Below are 18,029 nucleotides of genomic sequence, written 5' to 3' on the forward strand. Positions count from 1 at the left end.
AATGTAGAACTCTACAAGCAGCATCTTTAAAGAGAATAATTCAATAAATCAAGGGGGATGTATTCGTGCACTACCCAGAAGTCAAAAATCCCATACTCATTCTGCAGTTTAATGGGCACATAGAAATATGGAATTATATATGTCCCAGTGATCAGCTAAGATTGACAACTGACTCCAATTCACTCAAGTGAGAGACCAGAGATGTTTAACTGGCATGATAAAAGAGTCTTATATTTCACTAGTTGAATTGAATATTCTAAAGTGGCTATTGGCCAGTGCTAGGAACATTTAATGAGATCACATTTCACTTACCTCACTGTCATTGGTGAGAGTCTTAAATTACTCCTATAAAACAACCTTCTATGTGTAAACATAGATAAGGAATACACCGTACATATCAACAAAATGAGCTCCATTCCCTCAATTGATCTGAAATGCAGCACAGTTATCATAGTGGGGAAATATCTTTGTACCTCGATGGCAAGGTGAGGATACAGGCACCCTGAATCATAAAGAACGGCCTGGAAGCACTGGTGGTTCAAAGGCAGTACAGCAATTACTGGAGCTGTCGACCTCTAGGGAGAGATCCTGCAGCCCCTGCTTTTGCCAGTCTCCCACTGAAATTAACAGGATCTCTGCTTCGACAAGGTCCCCAGTGTTAGACCTCAAATCTGTGTGAATTTTACCACAGGAGTGACTATAAATTAAGTATGGACTTCAGGATCGGGCCCTATAGTAGTAACCCACCTGATTCAAATTTAGCTTTGAAAAACAAAGTAAAAAATATAAAATCCAATTTAATTTTAGTCAGTTTTCGATCTTAAGAGTTCATCGTCAAAAGTTAACTGTCAGACATGCCATTCAGCACCCAAGGATCTGATCTCAGAATTTCAGTCCTCTCCTGCGGCATCAGTATAATCTGCCTTAATACATTGCAAAAGCAGGTTTCAGAGTAGCAACTGTGTTAGTGGGCCATTACACAAAGTAAGACTATTTCTCCATGCAGAGTGGGGAACAGAATCCATGCTTATTCTACCCTCCCCCCAGTTCCTCATATCTCCTTGTCAATTGCTGGAAATGGGCCATATTCATTACCACTACAAACAGTTCTTTTTCTCTCCTGCTGATAATAGCTCACCTTAACTGATCACTCTCCTTATAGTGTGTATGGTAACACCCATTGTTTCATGTTCTCTGTGTGTATATATACACACACACGCCTTCCTACTGTATTTTCTACTACATGCATCCAATGCAGTGGGCTGTAGCCCACGAAAGCTTATGCTCAAATAAATTTGTTAGTCTCTAAGGTGCCACAAGTACTCCTGTTCTTATTGCAAAAGCAGACAGACATGCACTTGATATAGTCTACAAAAGCAGCAATTGTGTCAGCATTCCTTTAAAAGGGTAACAGGTACCACAGACTACAGACAGGGTTCTTGGCAGTTGAATGCTGCAGCACCTGCAGAGATCAATCAGAAGTTTATGTGAGAAAGATTAGAGGTTAAAAATAGCCATATGAATGGCCTAAATTTAATTCTGTTAGCTGGCAACGTGTGTGAGGGGGGAGGTATTTGAGGACACTTGCTGACAATTTGGTATTTGGTATTTTTTGTTTCTTTAATTCTGTTGTTTTCTGATTTAAAAAATAGCATGAAAATCTAAACTATACAGGAGAAAATGTCTATTCGAGAACTAGCCCACCCCAAAATGATACTTGGTGAAGATAACAACAACCCTACACCCATCCATCCAACCCACATACATGAGCTTTGCAGTGTGCCCTAAAGGATAACAAATCTTTTGGAGCAAGGATCGTAAATTCCAGAGTTGAGCATCCTTAACAAAAAACAACACCACCACCCCCCTACTGCCAGCCTCTTTCCTTTTAAATCAAGAAGCTGCTAGATTCAGTTCTGCTGCCAATTGCAATGTTCCTCATGCCAGCAATGATAATATTCCCTAGGTCTAGAAAAATATATAAACACAGAGTCCATCTTGGGCTTGGGTCTGAATTTAGTCATATCCCAGCATATTGGCCCCTAGAGAGTACAGTGATAGGCTGATTAGACAGACAAATTTTAAATGAAATATAACTGCAAAATTATAGGAGAAAATATTCTGGACCAACTAGATTTTTTAGGCCAGGTTTGCTATTGTTTGTCTGAATCCTGAAGAGGATTTTTCTAGTTCCTATTTCCTCTGAATTGCCATTTTTAAATGTAGACGGATAACAACAGATACCTAAATCAGCAGGCAGTTGTGAGGCTTACTTAATTAATATATTTATAGCACTTTAAGATCCTTTGATGAAAGAAACTAAGAAGTGCACAGTACAATTAGTATGTATTATTAATAAACCTCTGGCACACTGATAGGAGAAGAGAGACTTTTGTACCCCAAAAAGTTCTTACTTTTGATATGAAAGACAGAATTAAGACAAAATTTAAAAAGCAAGCAAACAAAAACGTGGAGTTCTTTATTCCACAGTAGTTTGCAGGCTCTTCTGATAATAGAATGTAGAACCATGTAAGGCAAATTATCATGCTACTTTTCTCTCAGGTTTTTGAGGAATACAAAGAATGGAATATGACAAGATACAAGGGGAGTTATTTTGCTCTCTGTCATTGAGGTGAGTGAATATAACTACTCTGCAAAGTTGAAAACAGCGCTTATTAAATGCACAATCATCAGTAAAGTTAAAAACCATACAGAGTCAGAGAAAAAGTGCTCAAAGCAATGGCCGGATGCTTTGATACACACAGGCACATTAAAAAGAAAGTATGAGTCATTGCGTTTAAACCCCATGCATGCCCAGTAGGATCTAGATATTTTGAGAGGTCTGAAGATACAGAGTCGGTGGTGGATTCTCATGCAATTTTATAGAAATGCTGAGCTCTCTTTTCTGGCAAACCTACCTCTTGAATGCTCATGGGTAGGATCCTGCATCACTGGAGAGGAAGGATATTCCAGTGACTAGAGTGCTAGCCAGGGATTTGGGCGATTATATGGGGATGGGGGCCAAATAATAGATTGTCATTGACTTCATATGTCATTGAATCAGGACATATACTGCCATTGTTAAATGGCCGTTTTAAACCCAAATATTACCCAGTTCTCTAAGTTTCCATTACTGATTTAAAAAAAATGTTAGTGAATCAGTTACCTCAGTGGAGCTATGCTGATTTACACAAACTGAGGATCTAGCCTACTGTATTTACAAGAAACAAACAATCCCCAGGAACGTGGAAGATTCGTAAATTCTTGCTTCGATTTTTGCTTATTGTTATTGCTCCCTTGATCTTAAGATGATGAGAAGTCTTGAAAAAACATGATGTCAAAGAAATGAGAGAACATGTCCGGAATCCAGCTTGGCCATCACAGAAACCTAGACTCTACTGCGCTCAGGGCAGAGCCATGATGAAGTTTGGAAGTTTTGTAATCAGTCGTCAGTAAAGTCAAGCATGTATATGAGACTTCGCATGTCATGAAATTTCCAGTGGAAGTTCTGAAGCTAGTCCTATAATCTAATGTCTGTACTTCAAAAGCCTTTGTAGAAAGGCTTAGGTAAATCTTTGATAAATTATTCAACTTACTCTTTTAGCAGAATGATTAGTTTAAAAAATGTACCCTCAAGGTTTCTTAATTATAGACACATATATTTATTTTAGTGTTGTGCCTTTGAAACGGTTTCACTAATCATCGCCAGTCAGAAAGTATTTTTGGCATTTATTCTATTTACATAACACAAATGACACTTAGAAATCCAATTTGTTAGAAGATGAGGGATGACAGAGAAAATAGTGACAGTTTGTGAATGGGAAAAAAAGAGTTAATTTACAACAAATATTAGTCACAATTAATCAACCAACCAGCTCTTACATCTCCAATGGTAATATTAATTTTCCTACACTCTCTGTATCAGTTCTGGCTGGGAAGAGGAATCAATGTCAACCTTTGTGTGACTGGATGCAACTTCACAGACTGCTGAATGAAATCGGCTGCATACAGGATGACCAGATTATCAAGCACACACACTACAACTGTTGAGCAACTTTCTAATTCATATGAAGGATGTTTTATCAAAATAAATGCTCTTATATACAGGTGGACATTATTCCCACTTAGAACAGACCAACTCAGTGGAAAGGTCTTTTGATAACAACAGTATCATAGGTAGGCTTTATCTGTAGAATCTGAATGTCAAATAATATGGAAATATATTGATTGTATTATAAAACAAAGCTGTGCCCTTGAATTTTTTACTGTATTGGGAGAAAGGAATGGGAGAGGGGGAGGGAAGGAAAGCAGCTTGCTACTGTTATAAAAATGTTCTTAGTTAAGTGTAATTACCTTAACTATGTAACACCTTCCTTGAACAAGTTAATGATTTCAGTGTTTGATAAGAGCTACAGGAAAAAAGTCTTGTAGAAATTAATGGAACATAAGAATATTTCCACCAAATTTTTGAACTATTCTACAGGATTTAATCAATAATTGTATCCCTATCATAGAATTCCATAGGATGGCTCTGAAAATCTATCAGTATAGAAAGGATTTGGCTCTATATTAAATGTCACAGGCTTTTAGAGTAACTTCTGTACAACACTATTAAATTTCTATACAACCTTTCATTCCCTATTAAGTTCTACAAGACTTCTCCATAAGGGCTGGAATCCTTAAACTAGGTATAGCTACATAAAGACAAAGATGGGCTTAAACTGCCTCCCCAGAGTAAGGACATTGAGATGGCAGCAAACTATAATTTCATCTTTGGTACATCAGCTAATGTCTTACTACTGCAGAACACAGATTAGGTAAGATTTGGTACCTGGAACACTTGTCTATACTAACAACAAAATCACGTCGTGAGCAATGTGGTCTAGTAGTTACAACAAGGCACTGTGTGGCAGAAATTCCTGGCTTCTTGTCCTGACTCTGCCACTGATTTGCCATATGACCTTTGGAAAGCCACCTAATCTTTTGCTTCACTTTACAAATGTATAAAATGAGATAATTGCATGCCACATCTGTGTTACAATGCATAAGCATTCAATCTTTTCAAAGCACTTTCAGAGCTTTGCTTGATAAATACAGACATTATTATAGAAAAAAGGAACCGTTCCAGTGAAACTCAATGGAAGTTTTACCATTTGAACCCTTGGCTGATACCATGAGACATAAGCAACTACCATGCTTTGACTATTTCTATATTAGCATTTACTATGGCTATGTCTACAGTACCATGGTAAGTCAACCTAAATTACTCTACTCCAGCTATGTGAATTGTGTGTGTGTGTAAGTATTAGGGAAGAAAATTCAATGGCCCTGCATAGGAATGTCTAGCTCTTATGTAGGATTTCTCTAGGCTCCAGAGCTAAATCCCTGCCTCAAGATTCAGGATGAGTACTGCTGAGTCATGCTGGTAGATATATCCAAGTAAGCTCCAGCAGGTTTCCAAGGGGACAGAGAAAATTAAGACACAGGAGAACCTGGGGGGAAACCACAGGAACAGCCAAGCTTGGGGAAGAAGATTAGGCTGAAGTTTGTGTTGTTGTACTGAGTTACCAATAAAGGGAAATCCCAGGGAAGGAGGGAGTTTGGACACTACCTCAGAGCTGTGTGCAGGGTAGAAAAGTTAAGAGATACCAGAAACCTAGACACTGGAAATAGAAATGACCTATTAGATCACGTAGTCTGCCTGTGCTAAAAGAGGTATGTTTCCTGTCTCCCTTTGTCAGAATACAATTTTTATCCATTAAATTTAGTGGGAGCAAGAGATACCAGCTTCTTTAGACAGGACTAATATTAACATGTTAACCATACTGATTGGCCACACTTGCCTCTTCTGCTACTGCCAGGTACCTCCATAGAGTAAATCGTATTGACTGTGTTTATTATAAGAACTAAATGATCAGCTGTGAACTTTCACTGACATAAATATTTTGCCATTAGTAATAACAAATAGCATACTCTTGTAATTGTGAAAGTAGGATTGGATTATTCTGCTTTACAAGTTAGGAGAAACCTAAAGGCAACCCTGAATCAAAAGAATGGACAATAGAAGGAGCTGATAATTAGGTGCCAAGTTTTATTCCTAAAAAACAATGGTGGAGACATTTATCCCAGCAAATAAAATGAATTAAAGTTGTTGTTTTTAATGGAAAGGAACTGATTTCCACACAGTTTAAGAGTGCAATTGCACACCCCATTTAGTATGCAGCTACAAATACAAGCCTGTGCAAATCAAGTAATCACATGGTCTGCTGACCAGAACTGGCAATCACTGCATGCGATTATTTGCTTTGCACTCGTATTTACTCCAGTTGCATGCACATAACTATGAATATAACTGCACATCTAAATTATTTGAAAAATCTAGCCCAGAATTCTTCTCATGAACAATAATCAGTAATAAACATCTGCAGTTAGCGCTGAGCAAAATTTGGAATTTCTATGCCCCAGGAAATTTTGACATGAACAGATTTTTATCCCAAATTGGGATTAAAAATTGAAAATTTTTCATGGAATGGAAATTCTGATAAATTCTGAGTTGGAAATGTCAAAAGTTTTCATGTTGCCATTTTTGATGAAAATATTTTGACATTCCCAAAATCAAAATGTTTTCATTTGTTAAAATGAAGCATTTGGGGTTAGTTCGAGTCAGTTCAATGTTAAACTGCATTTTTCCATGGCAGTGCATTGCCTTGTGGGAGCTGTAGCTCAGGAACTGGAGACCTCCATTCTCCCTTCTGGGCCATACTCCTTTGCTGGAGTGTCATATGACTCAATGATGCACCACACAGAACTTGGTCAGCAGGAAATCTGCATTACATCATGGGAATGCAGGGAGTTCAGCCTCCTCTAGGATCAGGGGCTCAGCCCATAGGACAGAATGTAACTCCCATAAGGCAATGCACTGATAAGTAAAACATTAACCAGCATTTCTCTATCTTATCCTATATGGAACATTTCAAATCTGTTCAACAAAACAAAACATTCTAATTCAAATCAAATTGACCCAAAACAAAATATTTAACTTTCATTTTCCTCATGGAAAATATATATTAAAAAAAAATCTGCAAAATTGAGGTTCTCTCACAGAAAATGGTTATTTAACAGAAACTGCATTTTCTGCCAGAAAATAGTCCTAATGGAAAATTCCTGATTGGCTCAATCTGCAGTCATTTTCACATATGCCAAAATGCAAATTATTTGTTCAAATACAGCCCTGATGGAAGGGACATAGTCCCCCTGAAATCACCAAAGTTGCACTAAGGTTGAATTTGGCTCACTGAGTGTAAGACAGGCTTGCCACAGGAGACTGTAAACTCCTCACAGCAGGAAACAGACCTTTGGTGCATGTGTGTCTTGCACAGCACTGAGTACATTACTGGCTTATAACAATAAGTACATTTAAATAAAGACCCTATTTTTAAAAACATGGCTACCTGGCTCTGGCACTAAGGTCAGGCAGGAGATTTCCAGGAAGATCAATGAATTAGAGAGGTTCCCTGCTGCTGAAGGAATGAAACCACAGTCTGAGAACTAGCTGAGTGAGTTTCTAAATGGGGCTGTTGAAAGCACAGGAGACAGAGTAAAATATAGCAAACAGTGACTTGGCAAATGAGAAGGAGGATAAGGAAGGGAGAAAGCCTAGTGCAGTGGAGAATGAAACAACATTTATGGGAGAGATTTTCAAAGGCACAAATGGGAGTTGGTGCCTAACAGCCCTTCATGATTTGAAATTTTCACCCCTGAATATTTTGCATTTCTGTAGCACCTATTATCTAGAAACTTGGCATTAGCAAATAAGCTTCACAATCCCAGATGTGAACCCAGAAGTGACTTGTTCAGCAAGCAGTAGAACCAGGGAGTCCTGTTTTCCATTCCCCTGCTCTAACAGCTAACCACGCTCCCTGGGAACAAGATGAGTGTTGGCTGCAAACATGTAGGATTCAGATTGCACTGACGAACACTAGTGAGGAAGCTATGGAGCAAAAGCAGAAGAGAAGTGCAGCTAGCAGCACATCTCATCTGCAGGTACAGTTACATATGCACATCAGGTAGTTTCACGTACAAATAACTAATCAGATGTATTTTCATGTGCAACTGCAGTCATTTCACAACCAAATTAGACAGGCAATTGCACACTTATCCTGAGGAAAAAAAACGTGGCTTATGTGAACAGAGACTGAGTTAATAGCATGCATGACCAGACAGAGGGTGCTAGTGAGGCGATAGAGAATATTTTTGGTGTGCATCGACTGAAACATTTCATTTGGATTTCAACATTTCTTTATTCCCCCCTTCATCTTAGATTTCAAACCAAAAACATGTTTTGTCACAAACAAACGTCAAAAAAAAAAAAAAAAAACATTTTGACCACTCTAAGCCTTTTTTCTAACTTTTTATTTTTGAGTTGGGAGATTCACCGACCTTGTTTCATAAACACTTTTGTTTTTCAAAAATCAGCAGTTTTCAACCCAAAAAGTTTAATGGAAAAATACCCGACCAGCTCAATTCTGGGGATTGTAGTTCAGAGGAACTCTGGGAACTGTCAGCACAGTAAGGCATTCTGGGAAGGTTCCTGAGGCTGGGAGGGTGGAATATAAGCAGCAGAGAACACTGAAGTGAACAGGGCATATTGTTGGCTCTCCCCAGGAAAAGGATCTAAGTGGGGTTTAGGAAGAACCTGGGAAGAGACCTAGAGATACAACTGAAGGACTTGCAAATGTACCCGAGGAAGGAGTGATGTTTGGGGCTAGAATAACCAGCAACTGGGAGGAGACATGGAGAGGGTGGCAGCTGCTTGTGCATCTCCACCAAATTGCAGTGGAAGAAACCCAGTGGGCAAGACTGTCAATGGCCCAAAAAGGAGGTGAATCCATGCACCAAGGGGTGGAGGCTTTGGACTGATACTAGATTTCTGTTTACCTTGGAAGGGGAGGAGTTTACTTGGGTTTGATGAAGAGCTAAATTAACCTACATAGAGGAGGGGAACCAAAGCAGTAGCCATGTTGGACAAACGAAGAAGGTAAACCACGCCTACGAGCCTACAGCTGAGCAAAACGTAGACAGCCTTGCTTTAATGGAATGAGCAAGCATATCACCTGGCAACCTGGCTAAGAGATAGGAGATAAATGATGGAAGTGGGAAGGGGAGAGTCTGATATACTGCTAGCTGCTTCGTCAAGTGGGTATTCACCCACGAAAGTTTATGCTCCAATACTTCTGTTAGTTTATCAGGTGCCACAGGACTCCTTGTTGCTTTTTAGAGATGAATGAGAAAGGATGTCGTATGGGAATTTGAAGACATTTATAACCCGTGTGTGTAAAAGCAGAATCTTACAGAAGTAGCATCTCAGATGGATTTTTTTATTTTTGTTATAATAGTCATAAGGAAAGAAGAGAATTTATGGAGGAACCTCATTAATCCCAACGTAAGGCATCTTGAGATTAACAGCATAGAGAAATGGGCAGATGAGAGGAAAAAGCTGCTGTACAAATTCTAGAGGCAGGCATAATATGATTACTGAATTGGAGCTGCATGTTTTCAAGGATAAATCTGATATTATTGCAACAGCAGAAATATGGTTGAAACAGGGAAATACATGGAAATTTAGCACACCAGAATGGAGAGATTTATACTCCTAATAAAGCAAAAGGAGAGGGCAGCATAGGAGAAGAATTAATATGACAATATGCAGAGCAGCTTTACAGGCAGGGGGATGTGGGTGATTTTGACATGGTGCTCTAGGCCTGCAGGGCAATTAAAAAAATAAAATAAAATAAAATCAGGTCATGCAGGAAAGTCTATAAGAAGATCAGAGGTTTATATTTTTTCCAGTGGAATACTAATTGTTCTGATATTGATCATGGTATGAATTTGTGAAAACTAAAAGAAGAACTTTTTTCTTAAGAGGCAGGAAGACTGTTTCTTATAGAGTTGTTTGAAAGGTCTAGATGGTTAGAGGATTTCAGGTCGTGATCACTAGTAAAACGAGCCATGTATGCTACTTAAACTTTAGCTGGTTTGTTTTGTAATTTATTTATACAGTCAAGCTTGGACCAAATGCAGTCTCTGGTTTCCAGGGAAGTCCTAGTATCTAGACAGTTTTATGGCTTGGCAGACTGAGACCCTAAGAGAATGAATATTGGGCAGAAGTCACTGAGTGAGTGAATGGATCGGCTGAGATTTAATCCCAGAGACCTCAACACCAGGGAACTGCCAGACTCGAAGGATGCCAATATCTGACATACTCATGAGGCTCAAGTCCTGGAAAAGCAATATTCCCATCTGACTATTAGAAGGCTGCTTTTAGGGAATTGCAAGTGAAACCAATCTTTAGCCCCGTTAGAAAAAGAGCTACTTAAAAAAGAATCTGCAACTCAGTTTCATCCAGGTTAAATCCAAAACAGAAGCAAGGGCAGCAGAGGCCAATGTGGTTAAGCAGGGATATAGTGGGTGGTCCACTGTATAAGTAGAAGGCTTTTAAAAAATATAGACAAACTGGTAAGGAGCATTGAGAGATCCATAAAAATAAACTGATGTAAGCTACAAGGATAAGCAGAGGAGCAGAAGGAAACATTGACTAAAATTACAGTGACTATTTCAGCTAACAGTAAAGGATTCTGCAAGTATAGTCACAACAGTCAGGAGAAACTGATCCATTAAAGGAACCAGTAGGAATTAGGGGCAAGAGATAAAGAAAAAATAGAAGACTTTGTTAGACAGGTTTGTTACAGGAATGGAGAGTAGTCTAAGGCTCTGACCCTGCAAACACTTATGAACAGGCTTAACTTTATGCATGTGAATAGTCGCTTTGAACACAGCTGGACTAAACTGAGCTCAGTAAAACTACTCATGCATATAAAGTTAAATACCTGCGTAGTTCTTTGTAGGACCGGGGCCCAATGCTGCAATTGTATTACAGTATTGTGAGGAGGAGTGTAATGTGCATGGAAGAGTGGAAATGGACAGTATTTATAATATGTATCTCTAACACACCCATCTTTATTGGGCCTGAGTGCTTGGCGGATAGGGGTGGGGTGGAACGGCCCTTCTTGAGGCAAACAACGTGTTAAGAAAAGGTAATACACTTTTCTCAAGTCTTAAAGAAAATGGCATCAACAATTAGTGAGACATAAACTGCTGTTTTGAGAAGTTCTCGGATACCAGCTCCGATATTTGGAGGCTCTCAGGGGACAGGATATTAGCAAATCTAACAATATTATTCCTATTTTATTTAGGCACTAATATGCTCAGCACTGTACAAGACAAATAAGACATTCCTTGCCCTGAGGAGGTTACAGCGTAAAAGCCAATCAAAGATTCAACAACATGTATGGAGAAACCCAGAGGAGATGTTAATTTAATATGTTTATTTTTAGTTCATTCATGCAGTCTCTCTCTCTCTCTTTTTTTTTTTATATAAATTAAAGAGCCCACTTCTGCCCTGATATACCTACCTCTTCCTTTAATGGTGTTGGGACCAGAGCAAAACTAGGCCCAACATGTTTATCAGATATACTGCAGAAAGTTATTCTGGATTTGTTAGGTTACATGTTGTAGAGAAAGTATTAGAATAGAAACAATGAGGAGAGATTTAGTTAGGGAGCCCACCTTGAAAAACTTAATCCGATTAGGACTTGTTCCTTATCATCTAACTGAGAGATGGGGCAGAGCTGACAAAGGCAAAGCATGCAGAGGGGAGGAGGAAGGTTAATGTTTTGTTGAAGTCCAGTACTGGCTTATACAAAGGCTCGGGTGCAGAAAGTACAATAGTTTCTTGAATTATTTTAAAAATTGCTTAAGTAGGAAACTGCAGCCAGCTTATATATGTGACATATTTAACTGGAAAGAATCTTCTACTGGGCAGCAACAAATCCAGAGACAGGAAAGAGTAAATAGCACAGATGGGAATTCTACTGACTCAGGACGAGATTTGGGGTTGAGAGGAGAGAACTAGAAAGAGGTTGTCGAAGTATTTCAGTCTAGCCCAACTGTAAACTGGGGAGGTGTGTGGGGAAGAGGGATGAGACAGGAAATGCTGGTTTGCACCAGCTGAAGGACACTTTGGTGACAACTACTGGAATAGATTACTAGGTCCCCTTTCCATAGGAAAGGTTTGAATGCCCCGGAGGAGGTACTATGCTGGCAAAAGCAGAAATAGTCTCATTTTAAGAGGCAATGTGAAGGAGGGTTAAGCTAGCAGAAGAATTACTTGGAGGTCGTCTACTTCTACTAGAAGGACTTACATGTATGCAATAGCTAGATGAGGTGAAGCAGGGAGTCCAGATTCAGAGAATTCAATCTTAAAGTCATGATAACTGGGCACAACTGTTTGATTCTGATAATAACGGGTCAGACCCCCAAATCCTTACTCTGTCCTTTCTGTGGCCAGCTTCCCAGTGACTTCAGTCAGGCCTGTGTCAGGATTGGGCCCAATAAATACAGTAGGTGGATGAGGTCTCAAGGAAGGTTATCCAAGCAAAGAGTCCACGGTGTACAAACCCAAGAGTAGCGACTGGGAGTGAGTGGAGAAGTATCCACATGCAAGGAGGCAAAGGTTTCACTAGGCCTAGTGGCCTTTTTCTGCTTAATCGAATCATTAATCATACCTCTTTCCCTTGCTACAGTTAAAATACAGATTCTAATCATTTGTCTTCAAATATTCCAGCAGTTCCCAGACAAATTACAGCACCACATCAATTATAAGCATGAAACATAAGAGGGGTAGCTTAACATGGGAAGGGCAATAATGCATTTGCAGTTCACTCTAGATTAGTCCAAAGCCTGCAGTGCTGAATGCACTTACTCTGAGAATTTTCTCAGAGATAAACCTAGAGTGTATTTCACTTATAAATCACAAAAGACACTTATTTGGCAAGAGTGACCCCCTGCTCATATACAATAAATCGTGAACTTCAACAGTCCCTAATGGATTTTGAGTCAGTGCCACGAACAGCTAAGCCCAGGGCCTGTGTTTCAGGATTCCATAGCTGTGCCAAAATATGCCTATAAATTATTAACATCTTCAGCAGTGTCATCTGTGCCGTTTGAAATAAAAAAGACATTCTGTGTCTCCGTCTGTCATTAAAAAAGCAATAACCAATTCATCAAAGCAACACACCTTTCCTTTTCCCTGCCAGAATAAATCATTATCCCACACACACTCTCCTCAAACTATCTTCCCAGAACTTTAAAGACACTTTTGTTCATATTGGCAATGCTGCAATAGAAACAAACCCATTTTTCAAAATCAAAAACAAACAAAACAAAACATAATCCACATGCTACAGGGACAAAGATCCAATTTGCATGTAGAAATGTAAATCAAGCAGATAACACTGAGAAAAATAGCTCTCCTTTCATTTTGGTATGCAGCAGTATTGCAGGAACACTGGTCCCAGAAATGTCAAGTTTTCAATCCTTTCATGTTCAGTCTCTTGTACTTTCCAGTTCTTAATACTGCATTTCCATCTCTTTTAACCTTTATTTTTATCTCCACAGTTACAGAATAGTCATGTTTGTTTGCAGATGCTTCATCACTAATGAAAATGTGCAGCTGCCAGGACATTCTCTAATACGGAGCAGCTAATTAGCTGTCAACTATGACACTAATTTCTCACAACTATGATGTTCTTTTAAAATAATATTAAAATAGAACTGCTGGATCCAAGTGTAACAACTTCAAACCAAGCAACACATCAATCAATCATTAACAGCCAAGGAATTTCACAGCATTGTATAGAGGGGGAAAATTAAAATCTGCTAGAAGCAGGTAAGAAACAGATTTAAAACATTGCCCTCAGTAAAACTGAGGACTAAAAGTGCCTGGTACTTCCTTGGGGCATTTGCATTTTACCCTGAAAAGTTAAGATAAGCCTTGAAAGGCAGCATGTATTAGTACAGCCATCATTGCTTAACACTAGCTTGTTAGAAATGATTCTGAATAACCCTATACTGAGTGATACATACTATTAGATTTTTACTAGTTCAATTCAAGATAGTAAAACTCATAGGAAACTCTGTATAGATCATTACAGTTTTGGACCAAGATTGGACATTTACTGTGACAGTGCATCAAAACAAGACATAGGACAAGCAGTGAATAAACCCTAACTGCTCCTCAGAGACCTTGCCAAACCTACAGTAAAGCAGCCCATGCTTTAGAGAAACTAATGAAGTTACACTTCTCACTGTAATTGTGCAGCTGGTCCAACTGGCCTCTGGGGACTGGATGGCTTCTGATGTTTATTTTTCTTTCCTCAACTCTTTCCTCTACCCACAGATGACAATAATTAATAGAAAATCTTGCCCTGTTTTGCATGAGCAGGGTAGAACTGTGTGGGAGGCCCTCCCACTCTTCCAGACCCCCCCCCAACAAAACCCCAACACCTTATCCAGAAAAGCAGAAGAGCCAGAGATTCCATGAAGTCCACTAGGGACTTGGCTATTGTTAATGAATGTTACATGGAAGACGCTCAAACTTTGGTGTGACGGGCACCAGTACAAATCTTTAAAGGCACATACATCTAAGCTGTGTCCCCTCGGTTTGCTTATGACAGTTGACTGTCAGGAACCCGTTTCAGCCCCCCACGGGCAATACTTATGGATGACAAACAGTGAGCAGGGATTTGAGAAGTTACCTTGGCAGCAACTGAAGAGTTGGGTTTCTCTAGAAGATCCCAGAGTTTTTTCCTCTTGTCGGCGCAGCAGGTGTTATCAAATTCCTCCCCTTCCCTTTCCCTCAGCGTCTCGGCTTCTCTCTTCAGCTCCTCGTTCATCTGCTCTTTCTTCTGGTGGTACCTGGCCTGGCAGCAGGACTCCAGGTAGATCTCGTCGATCCCCCAGTAGTCCAGTTCTTGGCTGAAGGACAAGGCGCACATCTCCTCCATCATGTGCAGCTTGCCCGTGCGGTAGAAGTTCAAGATGGACGTGAATGCCCCGGGGTGCCGGTCAAAGAAATACTCGTTCTCCTCCAGGTTATAGTCGTCACATATCTCCACGAGGGACTCGTGCGTGTTGCAGTCTCTCAGTTTGCCCAGCCTGGTCCGGGGCAGCCTGTCCAGGGTTCGCCAGAGAACTTCATGCGCCAGCCCCCCCACGTTGAGCTTGACCCTCCGGGAGCAGGCCTTGCTCCGAACGATCTCCATGGGGTCGGGAGGCAAAGAGGTAGACGACCGAGATCCATGCTTGTTCATGCCCGCGGGCATCGCTGCCTCGGGAAGGCTCCGCGGGGCCGGGCGCTCACGCTTCCGAGCCGGCGGGCTTCACCTGTTCTCCTTCCCCTCCATGCCGAAGAGCTGCAAGAGAGAAGCCAAAGCCGCATGGGTCATTCCCCCTGCCCGCCGGCTCCGGGCGTCAATCGGAGCGGCCAAGAGCTCCAGGGGCCGCGGTTGTGGGCAAGCACTGGCCGCTGTTCGGCCTCGTGGTGCTGAAACCGGCCCGCTCGGGGGAGGCCGGGGGAAAGCCGCCGTGCACCCGGGGAAGGCGGTCCCAGGGGCAGGAGGCACCAGGAGCTGGGGCCCGCCCCGGGGCGAGACTCGCGGGGTAACACGCGCCTTTCCCAGGGCTCCAGCCAGCCTGGCAGAGGGGCTCCAGGCGAAGGGAAGGCGCTGAACGCGGCTCTGCCTTGGTTTGTGCAGGGCTACGAGGAATGAGAAACACAGATCGGGGCAATCCCCCCTCCCCCCACCCAGCTCCCATGGGCTTTAGCCAGACTTGCGGAAGCCAGGACCATTATTCTAGGCTCTAGGAGAGTTCTGGCCACACAGACACTAACCCATGGGGGGACACACACAGTTCTCCCGCACCGTGCACCCAGCACGCACTCCTGGGGTGACATGGCCCCGAGACAGCCACGCTGGAAGCTAGGGATATTTACTTAGCTCTAAAATCATGCCAGGATCTATGTTTTTTCTTTGCTTTCCGATTGCTTCTCCCCCTCCCCCTAGATCCTCCAGTTTTCTTTTGTTAAACCCAGATTAAGGAACTGTGAACTTAAAAAAAAAATAATATCCACAACCTTGCGTGGCGCTCAGCCCAATCCTCCCGGACTGTTCGCAGAAACCTGCAAGCCTCCAGTCCGGTCCTATACTCCTCATCTGTTACCTGGTTATAAATTTAACCCAAAAGCGTCAGGGATATAGGCTGCAGCTAAGGATTTACGTGATGACACGTAATTACGCATCCTGCCTGAAATGCACAGTCCTCGGCATGAAGAAAGTCTGGGGACGGGAGCAGCTACTGTAGATCGGAGCATGCATTGTATAGCGGGTGCTGAAAGCTCTTCCAAACGAGGGGGGCGGCTCTGGAGGAGACAGGGCTTCTTGCCATAAAGGGGGGGCGCTCTCCTCCCACGCCCCCCAAGATGTAGGGAGTAGATTATGCACGTAGGGTCAAGGGGAACACTGTTCCCAGCTACGGGCTGCCTGCGTGGCTCGTCCTCTTGCTCAGCTGCAGATGCTGTTTATAACTCTCCGCCTGTGAATCTCCCGGAGGAGATAGGATGGGGGAAAGGGGGTGGGGGAGAGATGGATTGATTGCCAGTCACTTTGAACAACGCATTTCACATTTGGGAGACTCTTCCCCCATTCCCTCCCTTCCATCCAACATAAATCAACGGAGGGTCAGTAAACAATAATAAACCCAGCACACGCTTATTACGAAAGCAGCTGCCTTGCAACGTCCCCTGGCACTGTTGCTTACACAAGACAGCATTAAAATAAACCCACTACAGATGGGAAGCAGTTCACACTGTCCTCCGTGCCCTGCCTTCCAGCCCTATAAGATTTCAAGGGTTCACGGGCGCGCTCTTTCGCCTCTCATAGCCAGTGCAGGGATCCCGGCAATCAATCAATCAATCAAAGACCGACTGTGTCTTTAAACAGCAGCCGGGTCTGCTCCTTGAACGTGACCCTGGCTAGAGCCACAAACTCCGGCAAACGCTCCTAAACCTGCTTCCCCCTTTTCCCAGGCGAGCTGGGCTACCTACCTTCTTCGCCAAGGATCAAAGCTGGGCAGTCGGCGGACAACAGGGAACCCAACGGGTGGCTACATCCTGCATCAGCCAGAAAGCGATCAGCAAGCTGAGGCCGCTTGCACTGGCTCCTTGGAAGCCTTGGGCAGAGAGATCACAGTAATATTCCAGTATGTCCAAGAACCCCAGTGCTGGGAGGGCTGGGGAAGGGAAGCAAGGCAAATGGGTCCACAGACGCCGGAAAGCTGCAGATTATTCCCAGGATCCTTTTGCAAGCAGCTTCCCAAGGCCTGCACTTGGATGAGGCTCTCTCCCTCCGCCCCCGTCTACATTCCAAGATGGAGCCACATTTTCTCGTTTTGAAGATACAAAGGAAAGCGCCTCTCTTTCCTTGTGCTGTCTCTTAATGGAGATCAACAAGTCTGGTCTGAACCTCCAGCTTTTCCCTGCAATTCTGGCCCAGCGGTGTTTAGAGTGAATGGGAAGGTGGAGGTTGATGAGGAGGGCAGCGCCACCATGAGCTGGGATGCAGCATTGCAGGGGAAGTTAACACTTGCCTGGCCTGGCTGCACCAGGCTGGGAATGATTTACAAGGAAGGAGGAGCCTGGAGGAACTTTTATTACCGGAGTTTAGGAAGAGTGTGGGTAAGAGAGAAATTCCTGAGCATTTCTCCTTAAGAGAAGCTGCATCTCAGGTCTTTTATTCACATACATGCCCAATCACACACACAATCCCTCTGTTCCCAGACAAAATGATACCACAAAAAGCCAACAAGGATTTGTGTCAGAATAGTAACTGTTAGGAGCTGAAAGCAAAGTTATATTGATAAACGTATCATGGCCCTTCCTGTTGCCCTGGCTTGTTGAGCTAGAACCTACTGGGAGTTGAGCTGTTAGATATGCACCTGGTGGGGTTTTCTCCTTGTCTGTCATCTAGCCTTTTGCAACTGTGTAAGGTGTTGTTACTCTGACTTCAGCAGGAGTTTGGTCTGAGTGAAGACTACTGATTTCCTCCATGGGCTCTATATCCCAGCCTTTATTC

General features: G+C 42.1%; 1 protein-coding gene across 1 annotated transcript in view; it reads right to left on the bottom strand.

Annotated features, from left to right (window-relative positions):
* The window catches only part of KCNB1 (potassium voltage-gated channel subfamily B member 1), a 202,468-nt gene extending 185,049 nt beyond the window's left edge, over positions 1-17,419 (bottom strand). Inside the window, exons 1-2 of the mRNA XM_050918116.1 lie at positions 17,003-17,419; positions 14,655-15,311 (exon numbers count right to left, since the gene is read on the bottom strand). Coding sequence (XP_050774073.1) covers positions 14,655-15,221 — 567 coding nt within the window. The 5' untranslated portion in view covers positions 15,222-15,311; positions 17,003-17,419. The remainder of the gene's footprint in view (positions 1-14,654; positions 15,312-17,002) is intronic.
* Positions 17,420-18,029: the final 610 nt, after the last annotated feature.

The sequence above is a fragment of the Gopherus flavomarginatus genome, chromosome 11, assembly GCF_025201925.1.
Source record: "Gopherus flavomarginatus isolate rGopFla2 chromosome 11, rGopFla2.mat.asm, whole genome shotgun sequence".
In the NCBI taxonomy this organism is placed as follows: domain Eukaryota; kingdom Metazoa; phylum Chordata; order Testudines; family Testudinidae; genus Gopherus; species Gopherus flavomarginatus.